At 41.4% G+C, this 13,891-nt stretch overlaps 1 protein-coding gene across 2 annotated transcripts in view; it reads right to left on the bottom strand.

Annotated features, from left to right (window-relative positions):
• Positions 1 to 327: 327 nt before the first annotated feature.
• The window catches only part of kcnn3 (potassium intermediate/small conductance calcium-activated channel, subfamily N, member 3), a 48,149-nt gene continuing 34,585 nt past the window's right edge, over positions 328 to 13,891 (bottom strand). For both annotated transcript variants that reach the window (XM_058648597.1, XM_058648596.1), the window contains exons 8-10: positions 6,868 to 6,995; positions 4,769 to 4,838; positions 328 to 3,883 (exon numbers count right to left, since the gene is read on the bottom strand). In XM_058648597.1, the coding sequence (XP_058504580.1) occupies positions 3,437 to 3,883; positions 4,769 to 4,838; positions 6,868 to 6,995 (645 nt within the window). In that variant the 3' untranslated portion in view covers positions 328 to 3,436. The remainder of the gene's footprint in view (positions 3,884 to 4,768; positions 4,839 to 6,867; positions 6,996 to 13,891) is intronic.

Raw genomic sequence — 13,891 nt, forward strand, 5'->3', positions numbered from 1 at the left:
TCATGGAGGTATTGCAGTTGGGCTTCAGACAGGAATATAAAAATAAAAACTTTCATTCACCAAATTAATCAAAATATATTATTTATTCTGGAGTTAAAAATGTATTAAAATGTATTATTAATGATTTTTGTTAAACACATTTTAATGATAATAATTTATTATTATCAGTATTGAAATTATGCTAATTGTCAATAATTGTGAGAAAGAAAGTGTATTTCCTTCAGTGATGTGCTACACTACTGTTAAAATACAAATCTGGACGTGGGCCACAGAGGTTTTACAAATCTTTTAATAACGTTCACTTTGGGGAGCTCTGCAGTGAGGGACGTCTCTGCACCTAAACCCACATCACCATGAAAAAAATGAAAAAAAATAAAAAAAATAGAAGAGGAAAGAAATAAAAGAAATCAGAACATAAATAACACAACATGCAATAACAGCAACACAGAAAACATGGAAGCTGCCATGTTATGGATATATACTTTATTAATTCTCTCTGATAAAATAAAATTACAAAATAATTTCAACCTCAAACGGCACTTTCCTTGTTCATAATTATTATTAACATATTCTTAATACATATATCATAATTGTCATGACAAAGAGAAGAATACTAGAGTTCAGTAATATTAGATATCCGCTATAACTGTGTTTAATCATAATGGTAGAAAAAGACTAAGCAATACAAAGCTAGATTTCGTTAAGAGCATACTGTACAATATTCCAAGCGTATGTAATTCAGTATTCCGGCCACAGCATGTCGCTATAAGACAGTTTTCATATGTCTCCAATGCAAGGGCTTGTGTCACGCCCCCCCCTCCCCCCCCCCCCCATCACACCATTATAATTCCTCTCAGATACAACTTAGACTCTTGTTTTATTTATTTCATGAACAGCTGTTCCTTCATGGCCATTCTCCTTTATAAGGTTTTATTTGGGTTCCCTTGTGTTCACTTTGCTGGCCACCTTAACCTGTTTAAAGCAATGAAGAGCAGTCCATGTACAGCACGGTAACGAGTCCATGGCCAGATTTTCACAGTTATTCCCTCGGAAATATTGTCACGATAGTTGCGCCGCCTCCTGCTATCTCGTGTCCCCAGTGACAGCAGCGTTCCCTGCCTCTTATTGAAGTCCATTTAAGAGAGAGCACTTTGGTTGTTGAGGTGTGTGTGTGTGTGTGTGTGTGTGTGCGTGTACTGTATATTTTAAATGTGTGTATGTGCATGTGAGTGTCTATTCCTGTGTCTGCATGGCAGTTTAAGTGATGGAGCGAGCGGGAGTGAGTGAGTGAGTGAGTGAGTGAGTGAGTGAATTTCTTTACACAGAATACATTCATGTTCCGGGACTACAAAAGGATGATAAAAGGTCATCAACACAGCCATACATACGCTCAGAAATATTGATCACACCAAACCTATCATCACACAAATAAATCGCTATTGGATCTTCAACATCGAATAAAGTAAGAATAAGTCAAATCTATATTTTATAAATCATATGTCTTTCTCCTGAAAAATATTCCTATTGTATCCGAGTCGATTTGACCCCACTGACCAGCCCTGTCAGAGTCAAAGATCATGTATTAACGACACATACAGTTTATTTTGGGGAGAGCCCCTGCTGTGTCAGAAGCATAGAAACATCAAGATAAGACTCGCTGTATGTGGACCATTGAACGCATTTTAAGTTCTATGTTGTAGAAATGCCAATTCTATAAATGTTTGTACAGTCTAATTGTTCTTTTAAAGGTCCAGTGTGTAAGAATGAGTGACATCTAATGGTGAGACTGCTCCCCTCACTTTCTCCAAATGTGTCGGGGGAACTACGGTGGCCTTTGCAAACCAAAAAAAGGGATGTTGTTCCTGATGAAGACCTTCAAGTTCCTGCTCCATGAGTGCCGGAGGTGGGTGTTTTTTTGACCCTGGTCTTCACAAGCACAGTCCACTATTGGATGTTGTCGTCTTTGGTTGCATAGTAAGCTGCCACTTGATCAGTACAATGCACGCTCACTGGCTGGTTAGTCAGTTTGGGCCACTGTAGAAACCTCCATAAAGTAAATCCCTTCATAAGACTTATTCTCAGGCTATTAAAAACCGAACAAATGCGTTGAAAATAAATGATACACTTAATGAAACCTAATTATGGGTAGAATATTCAATTTCTGCCAATAAACCCTCCTAAATGTTACACACTGGACCTTTAACCCTCACAGTATTAACTAATAATGTCGACAGGAAGTAAAAACAAAAATCTAATCTCTTTTAAGACTCAGTAAAACTACAGTTACACTAAAACATCAGTTCAACTTAATCAGTCAACACAGCAATAAAGTTCTTTTGTAGTTGTGTTATTATTATTATTATTTTTTTTAATATCCTGCTACCACCTTCATCACAAACAGATGATACAATGACTCATCCCTCGGCAGCTTATTCCTGCTCGAGGTGCAGTTTGGAGGAGCTCGGTGAACTGTTGTTATTCTCCTGACTGAGTAGATAAAATATCACAATTATGCGATGTCTAAACTGCTGCATTAGCTCACACCCACTGACAGAAAAGTTGTTAGGATGAACATTTTTTTTTTGTTGTTGTTTACAGTGAGTCTACATTGCTTGGCAGTGCTCTGTGGAGATTGAGAGTGCATTGAGTGCTTGGCAGTATAGGCTTAAGTATTATAACGTGGGCTGGTGCATTAATTTCTTTGTGTGAGTGGAAACAGGGCCTGCATTGTGAAAGATTGTGTATTTGTGTTTGTACTGTGGTGTAAGGTGATGTGTGTGTGTGTGTGTGTGTGTGTGTGTGTGTGTGTGTGTGTACGTGCAGTGCATGCCACTAGTTTTTTTAAATGATGGTCGTATGATCGAACCTACTGTTAAAGGGATGCTTGTTAACACACAAATAGCATTCATATAGAAAATACATTATAAGGATAAAAAGTCATGGTCATTAATTCCTGATGAAGGGGAGGGAGGAGAGAGAGACGAGGAAAGGGGGGGGGGGAGAGAGGAAGGAGAATAAAAGGCCTTTTTCAATAATTAGAGTGGATTCCGTTTAGGAGCTATGAGTTCATATAATTATTCCTTGTTATTTCCCCTCCTCTCTCCTCTTCCTCTCTTCCTCCATTTTTCACCTTCTTGACATTCTTCCTCCCCCTCACACCTTTTAGAGTCATCATTCCATCTCAATTTCTTCCACTCCATCCCATCATCAAGGAAAGTGCCCCAAAAATCACAAGCATGTCAAGTCATCCATACTGGCCCGTCATCTTCATCCCATTATTACCGTCTTCATCCCTCATTCATGGAGCACGGGTTTCAGAGGATCACGTCACATCTCTCCTCCTTTCTCTCCTTTAGTCTGAAGTGAGAGGACGAGCATGTCCTCTCCTCCGCTCTTGTCCCCCAGGTTTGTCCATTCCTGGTCCTCACAGCCGTCTTCAGCAGCTGGAGGTGCAGGAGTTGGGGTTGGGACTTGTCTCCAGACTCCCCTCTGGACTCAGTGGAGGAGGAGACAGAGACGGAGACTCCAAGGCCAAAGTAGGGACTTGGGCTGGGGGTGCTGCCAGAGTCGTGACCTGGATTGGAGACACTGAAGCTGGGGCAGTAGATAAAGAAGTTGCGGGGGAAAAGGGGATCACAGCTCCACAACCTCCTCCTCCTCCTCCTCCTCCTCCTCCTCCTCTGCCATCCCTCGAATCTCTTTCTCGCAGCAAGTGAACCAGGGCAGCATGCTGGGCACTGAGGGTGGCAGAGAGGTGAGCCGGGAGTGCGTTGAACCCAGCAGTGAGCTGCTCCACCCGATGCTCCAAGGACAGCATCTGGCGCTCCAAGTCCTCACTGCGGTCGTTGAGCTCCGACATAAGCTCATACATGACACTCTGCATCTGTGAGAGGAGAGGAGAGGAGAGGAGAGGAGAGGAGAGGAGAGGAGAGGAGAGGAGAGGAGAGGAGAGAGGGAGGTGACACACAGCGTATTCAAGGAGGGGAGACAGATACAAATACATTAACAGGAAGCGTCATATTAAAGCTATAAAAAAAATCCTTGTGTGTGGAATGAAATATGACAGATTCATAATGAAGCAAAAAAAAAGGCAAGCAAAAGGTTAGAGAGGAGTGAATAATAAAAAAAAGGTCCATCAGGGAGTATGAGCTGGAATCATGAAGAGGCTGGAGGGAAGTCTCCATGTGGGCGTTATAATGTTGTGAAGAAAGAGAGAATAAGAGACAAGAGAGCATGAAAGAAAGGCGGGAGTGTCCCTGCCTTGTACATCCTGGCCTCCGTAACCATGGTAAACGTACAAGTGGCCAATTGAGATGGAGTCATTGAGATACCATAATTGCAATATATTTGGTGCTAAAGCTATTGCTCCTTGGAAAGAGACACAGTAGCACCCACCATCGATCTTTTTCAAGTCTCTATCTCATCATTCCCTGTTCTCCTGTTCTCTTTCACACACACGCACAAGCACAAGAACGCATGCACACACATGAACCCACAAACACAGCATTCTCACTCACACACCCACACAGTAACAGAAAAACATGAGCGCTCCCCTCCCTCCTCTCATTTCCTCTTCACTCGCTCACTCAGTCATCCCTCTTTCAACACTTTTTCCTGGTTGCTAGGCGACACAATGCCACATAAATGGGCTGGTCAACATGGAAACGGAGGACTGTTGTGGTATGGACGGTACGGGTATTGACGTGTGGGAAGTGTGTGTTGTACGTAATGGATGTGAGTGTACAGTGTGTGTGTTTGTGTGTCTCACCTTAGAAAGGTCCACTAGTGTGTTGGCCTGATCGCTGAGTTTCCTTTGCTCCATTTTTACACTACGTAATCTGAAAACAAACACACACACACACACACACACATTAAACAAACAGACATACACACAAAGTTGAAACCTGCTAAATAGATTGGGGTTGGTACAGAGAGCTGTTCCCTCCAGGTCCAGACAGCGACACAGTGGAGCGGTCACCTTGCCAAATTCTGCCTCATTTCTACCTGCAGGTTGTCACTGGATATGAATGCACTATGTGCTCTGAAACACGGCGATTTTGTAATGTTGGTAAAAAAAAAATATACACATATTTACCGTAGACTGTGACCTTAAGCACTAGAGTAAACAAACAGGGTCATTAATATTCATGAACCTTAGCAGTACTCATAAACCTTAAGGAAACAATTAAGGGAATTAAATAAAATGTAAAAATAAAATAGATTTTCCTTCGGTTTAATTAAAGATTGGACCTGGATAACTCTGTGAACTCAATACAACAATTAGTGAGATCTAATGTGTGTTTTCATGAATGGCTTTTTCCATTTAAGTGAACTGCAGAGTGATTTTGTAATGCTCCACCTCCAGATGAGGTTGTCTCACAGCTTTGTATCAGAAAATGTGCTCATATCCCCATGAAATCAGGCTGTCAGCCAGTCATGCTTCAAGATTAACCTTAAAAGAGTCTCTTGACACAATCTTTTCAAGGCACTTAATAACGGTTTCAACTCTAGAGTGAACTGTTCCAGTTGGAAGGAGGAAGCAAAAAAAAATGACAAGTGGCTTCAGGAAAACACTTTAGCAAAGCAAAACTTCAGCCTCTCACTGTCAGTTGCAACTGTTCAAATATAACCAAACAATACTGTTCCAGTGTGTTCCTGTATTATGTTGCATTGTTTTGACATTTCAATATGGAGTTAAAAGGTCCAGTGTGTTGGAATTCGTGACATTTAATGGTGAGACTGCAGATTGTAATAAATACTCTATTCACACTGTTTAAAAACCTGTTTAAACACGGCTTTAACAGGTTTTTGTCCCATGGGAATGTGTGTAATCAGCATTCACTCACAGGTCAAATAAATGACTCTGAAATTAATGTGGGTTATTATTAGGGATGGGAATCAGTATCGGTCAGTATCAGTATCAGTCCTGTACGGGTCAAAATCACTGAATCAGATAACGGGCAGATAAAAATGTAAAATCTAATACGATCCATAAATCATACATATCACAATGGGAAAGGTGTTTTTTTTAGAGCATTGGTTCCCAAACTTCCCAAACAGTCCCGTACTCCTTCAGACATTTAACCTCTAGCCATGTACTATTCCTGCGCACTTGAAAAAACTACACTACTACTACTACAATCACTGTTTTAGAGGGTTCACCTATGTTCACTAATCCCAGGTGTGCTCACTAAGTTTAGTATGAAATAGGCTAAACAAAGAACTCCTCTGCTCACTTCTTCCTCTCCCACGTGTGTCATGTAACTGTGGTGGCCTTCACGTACCACAAAGGATGACGTTCTTCCATGTTTGCATGGAAAGCTTACATTTCATTACACAAAAAGTTTGACAGTTCAAGCTGCCGAAGAAACACGGAGGCACAAGACGGTGGCCTTCACAAAGCAAGACTCTTGTGTGTGTGAAAGGATTTTTCTAAGGCTACAAAAAAAGGGCATTTTTATTCAAAAAAACATTCGACACTTGTGGGTAGTAAACCAAACTACCCATACACATGCAAACATACTAAATGTTACACACAAAACCTTTACTTCTGTCATTCTGTTTATTTGTATTTTTATGATGTTCAAAGTATCTCTAATCGTAACACGCAGTCCAGGCCCACACCTGTATCTGCCTGTAGTGAACCTGCTCTTTCGCAGATGATGATTCATTGTGTGTGTGTGTGTGTGTGTGTGTGTGTGTGTGTGTGTGTGTGTGTGTACTAGGGATTCATGCACTTCATCTGATTATCAGCGTTGATTCAACCTGTGGGTGGATACAAAGTACAGCTGATTTTCAAAGGTTTCATCAGTTCAGCAGCACTGCTGTGTGTGTGTGTGTGTGTGTGTGTGAGAGAAGTGGCCTCACTGATGTATCGCTTGGAGGAACTTCCGCTGGTGTTTGCGGACCCTGGAGTGGTCGATCTTCTTCATCAGCTTTGTGTGTTTGTAGATGAGCCAGGTCTCCCTCAACACGTTAGCCGCCGCGTTCTTTATCTGCTCCCGGATAATAGACACAAAGACACACAGATACATTTTGTGAGCAACAGGTAAGCCCTTGGCAGCTGAAGCACTCAACAGGTTTGTAGAACCCTGCTCTCTTTCACTTACTACCCCCCGCCGCCCCATGCTTCATTGTCACCCTGCAAAAATGAAACAAACTAAAACAAAACAATACACCATCTTTCTCTTCTTAAAGGATGCCCTCATTCTCTCGGTCTCTCTACACACACACACACACACCGACTTCCTTGCCAATGCTTTTCAAGCGTGCATAAACAGCTCGCTCCTTAGGGAGATTTGGCAATGAGAACCAACAGGAGTCTCATTTCCACACACACACACACACACACTGCGTGTTTGTCTATAAGCCACATTGTGTTTTGGACTAACTCAAGTGGACCACATTATCTTGGATGGTGGAAGGTAATTCAGCACATTTCGACAGTGGTTCATTAAAACCAATGATCCTCCATTTAATTATGACGACAAGTGAAAGAAACAACAGTGGAATGAGACGCTGCTCTTTAAGTTTCTCAGCCCTGCACAAGAGACACATTAGAGAAGTGGAACTATGGAATAACATTCACATATGGAAAGTGTTGATAGCCATCAGAGTCAATAGCAGGATAGTTATTTTTCTCCATTTCACCCGTCAGAAAAAGGCTTTTAGTTGATACCATCTGAACGTGAGATTGCTATAATTTAATAAAATACGGACTCAAAATGTCAGAGTGGGCTCCCGGTCGATTTCTGTGTGGACAAGCATCATCAGCATTCTCGTACATTGCTCTCTCTCCATATCTGCTTCTGTGTATTACATGTGTCTGCAGGTTGCTATGTAATTACAACATGGAGGTTTGGGAAGTGCGGGTGGATAGTGTAGAGAAGGGAGCGGGAGACATTCTAAGGACATAAACTGAATGAAAGACTTCAAAGAGGAGCCGAGGAGCGAACAAAGAACAATTATGTCCCCATCTGAGGAGCACAAAAGACCTCATGCAGCTTGGCTAATCAGCATCCATCCACCACAGTCAAGAACTGCTCACATGCATACGAGCCTACACACATGTACACACACATGTGCACACACATATGCACACACACGTGCACACACTACTGGCTACCGATGAAGAGAGTACGAGGTCCTGAGCCTTGGAGATTCATTTTTTTTCAATAACGCAGATGAAGTCGTACCAAACGGAGCCAACATTATGTAGATGATAACCCCTCCAGCAGCTTAAGTCATACTGCAAACTTGCCATATTACCAGTCAATTGCATCACAGTTATTACTTCTTAACTTTATTCAACGTGTTTACCGACAGTTTATTCAAATATAGTATTTAAACCTCATGAAAAGAAACGCAATGAAATATAAAAGAAAAGGAAATATGTTTAGGGCCATGACAAATACGATTTAAATTTAAACCTAAAGCTGCAGTAGGAGGTACAAGATGTTTTATCCCATGTCCCTCTGTGTGTGTACAAACAGGATTACAGGGCTGCAAGGATCCTAAAGGCGCAGCAGAAAGCCAACAGCACAAGAGTCACCATAACTGTTCATATCTTAATGGATTTAATATACATGTTTAATCATTTCCAAATACACACACGGTTGAAAAAGATATCTATCACCAGCGACAGTGAACAAAGAGTTAATTTGTCTGGATTATGTTGGAACAAAACACAGATCGTGGAGTTTTAATCACGGGCCAGGTTACTGAAGAGCACATTTAATACCCCTCGTTTCTACAGGCCCATCGGTAAATTGATATGTCAAATCCTATTTATCATTTGATTAATCACTGTGGGGTAAGTGAAATATGATGAATGATGGCATCTTGTGTCCGTTGGGCTGCCTCACTGTGGAAATGTTCACGCAACATCTGTCCAGTGGTGCAGAGGGAGCCTGTTACACGGCTTCAGGACATTTAATTAAGTGATGCTACAGCTTCAACATTCATTAAAATCCCTGAAACTGCTTCATGTGCAAACAACAGGGACATATAACACCGGATTGTTTGTATTTTAAAGTCAATTCCCTATAATACACTTTATGTTTTCCCTCTCTTTCCCTCTGGGGTTTCTCTTAAAAACTGAGTTAGAGACGGCACCTCCATTAAGAGATGTAAAAGACTCAGCATGAGGCTGCTAAGAATACTCCGCGAGAAACCAAACGACGGCAGCAGCAGCCGTTTCTGGGCCATATGGCCTGTACTTTGGCGACCATGTTGGGACCATATGGCTGCTTTGGGTCAAAGACTTATTCTGGCTGTGTCCCTACATGACAAACCTTATGGTAATTGGGGGGTCTCCACACCTCAGCATGTTGGGCAGTTAATGACATACTGTGGAGCATAAATCAATCTGTACAAATATTGTAAAGAAGGCATTACAGACTGGTAGGGTAATAATGGTAAGTAAAGCTTTTTGTTAATAATAATAGTTCTGCTTCTGTGTCGCCTGTGTGAACACGGATGATGTTAGGTGAGCAAAATGGGCTCCGTCAAGCAAAACTATCATTAAGAAGCAAAGAGACTCAAGCGCAATACTATCAGACCTGACTGAAAGCAGCTTTAAGTGGTCATCAGTGCTATATACTGTAAATACAGACCATTTACTGTGTTTTCTGAGCAGCATTGAAGTGTTCACTGGGCATTTCTTTGTGTTCTCAGTCGTGCTCCAACCTGTTTGCAGCCACCTCGCTTTACTAGTTTTACTCATTACTCCAATGTGCATGTTGGCATCCTGAATGAACTACTCATTTAATTAACTAAATACTTAAAAAAAAAAGCAGAAAGAGAGAATTCAGTATTCTTTCCCCTTTATTTTTGCTGCAGTGGTGGGAAGGTTTTCTCTCACAGTAACTGGAACACCTGACCCTTTGAACACAGTAGGACTTTAATGACCTGTGTATGTAATTAGTAATTATGGTGCTGGAGACACAATTGTGCCCCCAAGAAGAGGACAAAACATAAACAAACAGGCCAATTACCCTGGCAACAACCTCTCACACCATTCATGGGGCCATAGATCCACACAGCGTTTGCTGCTGTGACCTTCTCCTAACAGGCAAGAAACAAGTCTCACACACTTCCATGTCTGTACCAACACACAAAGAAGAACAGCCATGTTCCATGACCGCACACACAGTCACATAATTTTCTAACATCTAAAGCAAGTGCTGAGGGGTTCACTAGAGAATCCTATTCATGATGTGTTCACAGCACTTTTCACAGAGTCAAAATAATTGCATCTGCACTAATAAGGATCCATCTGGCTTGAGTGTGAATTGAAAGGCTTTCAGATGAGGAGTTATTTTTACTGTGTGGAGTGAAAGCTAGCAAAGACGAATTCTTCGGGGGTTAGACTGCTCCCATTTGGCCGGTGGTGTAAACACTGGAAGACACTGCTCTATCTCCTCCTTGGCCAGAGAACAGAGTGCACTCTGAATATTCACAGGGTGAAACTCTGATTATGCCACGGCGACATCTGATAATGCTCGGAATGAACCAGTGGTTCGATGTGGAGAGCGAGGGCACATCAGGAATACAAATGTATATATACACAGGCCTGACAGGTTCAATTGAAAAAAGCTTGACATAAAAGCACTGTCCACAGAAACAGACTCCACATTCACCCAGTCAATAGGCTTATTGCTTGAATGAGTGGCATTGTATTGACATTGTACAGCGCTATCAAGGGGAAGGAGACACCACTCCACCCCACTAACTTAGCACTGACTGTAAGTGTGTCCTGCTTTTTCAGCGTCAAGGGTGCTCTGTGAATGTCTGGGCAATATTCTGACCAGATGGATTTCCAGCAGCGCTCTAAATTAACCAGTACTTCAGCTTTAGCGCCAGCGTAAACTGTAAACTCCATGCACAGTGCCAGCCTTTGAAACACACCTTCAACCCTGTGTGCACGGACACAAAAAGCCCCGGCATCAAACATGAGCAACTAAACCTCACACGCATAGTTCAGGATATTAACTGTTATTTAATTAACAACCATGTTAATCCCATCAAAGAGCGAGAGGGAGAGGAGCACTTCACTTCAGTGAACACTGCGCGAGAATTATCCCTGCGCACTGAACTTTAAACGATGTCTTTACAGCGCAGCATCCTCCGTGATAAGGTGATTTAAGCCTGTGCCACTCTGTGTCTGAAACATGTGTCAGACATTTTAAAGTATCCTCTGTACGTGGAGTGAGTGTGTGCAGATTTATTGCTGTTCTCCAACAGCGCTGACAAGCACAGACATTAGCAGAAACACAGTCTGCTGGCTAACAGCTTCACTGATTGGCATTTAATTGACATTCTTGTTAATTCTTCAAAGGGAAGAAAACTCATTTCATTGATGTAGAACGCCAGTGTGTGTGTGTGTGTGTGTGTGTGTGTGTGCACATGTGACTGAGTCTACCATTGCATTATTCATTATAAAACATTGAGTGATTGTACGCTCTTGTTACAGCGTTATGGAGGAGAATGGCCTCAGCCATGTAAATCAAAGTGCATACGTACAACAGCTTCAATCATTGGGCTCTCAGTAATAGAGGGCAGGAGACAATTACCACTGCATTAAATGCAGATCCTTTGAAGGAAATGTCAACACACAGCATGGTGTACTGTGCTGAATGAAACTACTCAATAGCACCTCCCTTATTGGATGATGAGTGTCTTTGTTAAGACACTGATTTAAACCTCTGGCTGATGAATATATTAACACAATAAAATCATTAAAGGAAATTTGAACTTGCTTGGCAGAATAAAATTCTAACATATAGGAATTAATTTTTACAGATTATTTTCAAATAACTGTTTGATAATTTCTTATATTTTTCTTATATTCTTTATTTACATTTAAACATTTCTCTTTTTTTCATGTGATAAAGGTTAAGTAACAGGATGAGCTTCAGCTCACTTTCTGATTAGGTGACTGATCCTCTGACTTTTCCCCCAAAGTGGTTTTGTATTCCAGCTTTTTCTTTTTACACCACACAAAAAGAAGCTGTTTTTTTTTTTTTTTAAAAGCTTGACATCGATGTGACCAGTAATCAGTGGCTTCCTGAGTTGCATGAGCCACAAACACAATCTGTCCTGTACCTATTTCAAAGTAAAAACACTCAAGCATTTATTTTTTCCCTGTTTCCACTTTACTATTTTCAACAAGGCTTTTATTGTGAAATATTTGTAGCACCAACAAATCAGAGGCTTCGCACTGAAGAGCTCTGGCATTTTACTGAGTAGCATTTTAAAGTTTATGATTTAAGGTGATTTTCAAAGTCAAAGCACTTTGTAAATCAGTGCAGCAGCTCTGCAAAACAGGTGATGTCATTAAATGGCAAAGAATGAAACAGTCTGTTACCTTCAGTAGAAGAACAGATATCTTGGCAATGCTCTGCAATATATATATATAGACACAAACTACAGATTGGAGAGACAGACCCCAACTATTGTTCAATTAAGTCTTTTCAAGCTAGTTTTGTATTATATGTTGTACACTCATATTCTATCAGGGAAAATATTGGTATATTGGTCATCAAAAGATCTAAAATCATATTGGTCGACCGCTACCTAAAAGTCCATGTCAGCCCACGGTAACAATTTTTAATTTTTTAATTTTAGATACTTTATTAATCCCCTTAGGGAAATTACTCTCAGTCTCAGACTGACTGATATTCTCTGCATTTGACCCATCCTAGAATTAGGAGCAGTGGGCTGCTGCAATGAGTAGCGCCCGGGGAGCATTGGGAGTTGGGTACCTTGCTCAGGGGTACCCCAGCCCTTTTTTGGCCGGGTGGGGATTTGAACCAGCGACCTTCCGGTTACAAGTCAAGTTCCCTTTCCACTTGGCCACGGGCTGCCCGTAGAACAAAGTAGAAGTCATATGGATTCATGCTGAGCTGACAACAAATATTAGTACAGAGTTTCCCAACAATCCAGTACAGGAGGTACTGAGATATTTTAATCTACTGACAGATTGATTTTGAGCTAAAAACATTGCAAAGATATAAAAGTTAAGTTTTATATCCCTAATTGTCACTTCTTCTTACACTGGAAAAACAATAAAAAAAATGTTGTACCAACAACGGTTGTTAAATGACGTTTGAAATCCTTTTAAAGTGAGGGTAAACATCTTCCGTAACAACATCTGTAAAGGTCTGCAAATCCTCTCTCTCTCCACACACACACACACACACACACGCACACACAAAGGTGTTAAATGCAGGAAGACGTGGTGTCGGCTGAACTGTTAGAGAAGGATTAATAAGGCTCCTCTATCGATATTTTATACCGACTGAAATTATTGATCATTCTGCCCTGTTTAGTTACACAGATACCCCCCTGCCATAATGTACCCTACATATTTGATATGGGAGCTATTTTTAAAACTTGGGTCTTTCAACTTTATGAAAAATTGAAAAGGACTACGGGGGGAAAGGAGGAGGTGAGGAGGGAGGGAGGGAGGGAGGGAGGTGGCAAGGAAAACAGAAATCAAAAGAGGAAGGAGTGAAAGCGACTGACAGAAAAGTGTTTACTGTAAAATGTCAGACGAGGGATGAAATGGAGGGAGGAGATAAGAGACGGACAGAAAGAGAGGGAGATGGTAAATGAGGGAGCTGAGCAGAAAGAGCGAGAAAGAAATGACCTTTTATTGCCTTTACTCACGACACTCGCTCACAAAAATACACAGTGATAGTGGGATGCTGTGGTAGGGGCGGGGTGAGGGAGGGTGTGTGTGAAAGGACAAGCCATTTAGATGACTTTTCAAATACCTTGTCTAACAGCAGAGATATCCCAAATCAACAGAGCCAAATCCCTCCAAAGGGCATTTACAGATAAAAAAAAAACCCCGGCAGTTTTACAAATTATAGTTCTGTCGGGAGCT

This window comes from Solea solea, chromosome 13 (assembly GCF_958295425.1).
Source record: "Solea solea chromosome 13, fSolSol10.1, whole genome shotgun sequence".
NCBI lineage: Eukaryota > Metazoa > Chordata > Actinopteri > Pleuronectiformes > Soleidae > Solea > Solea solea.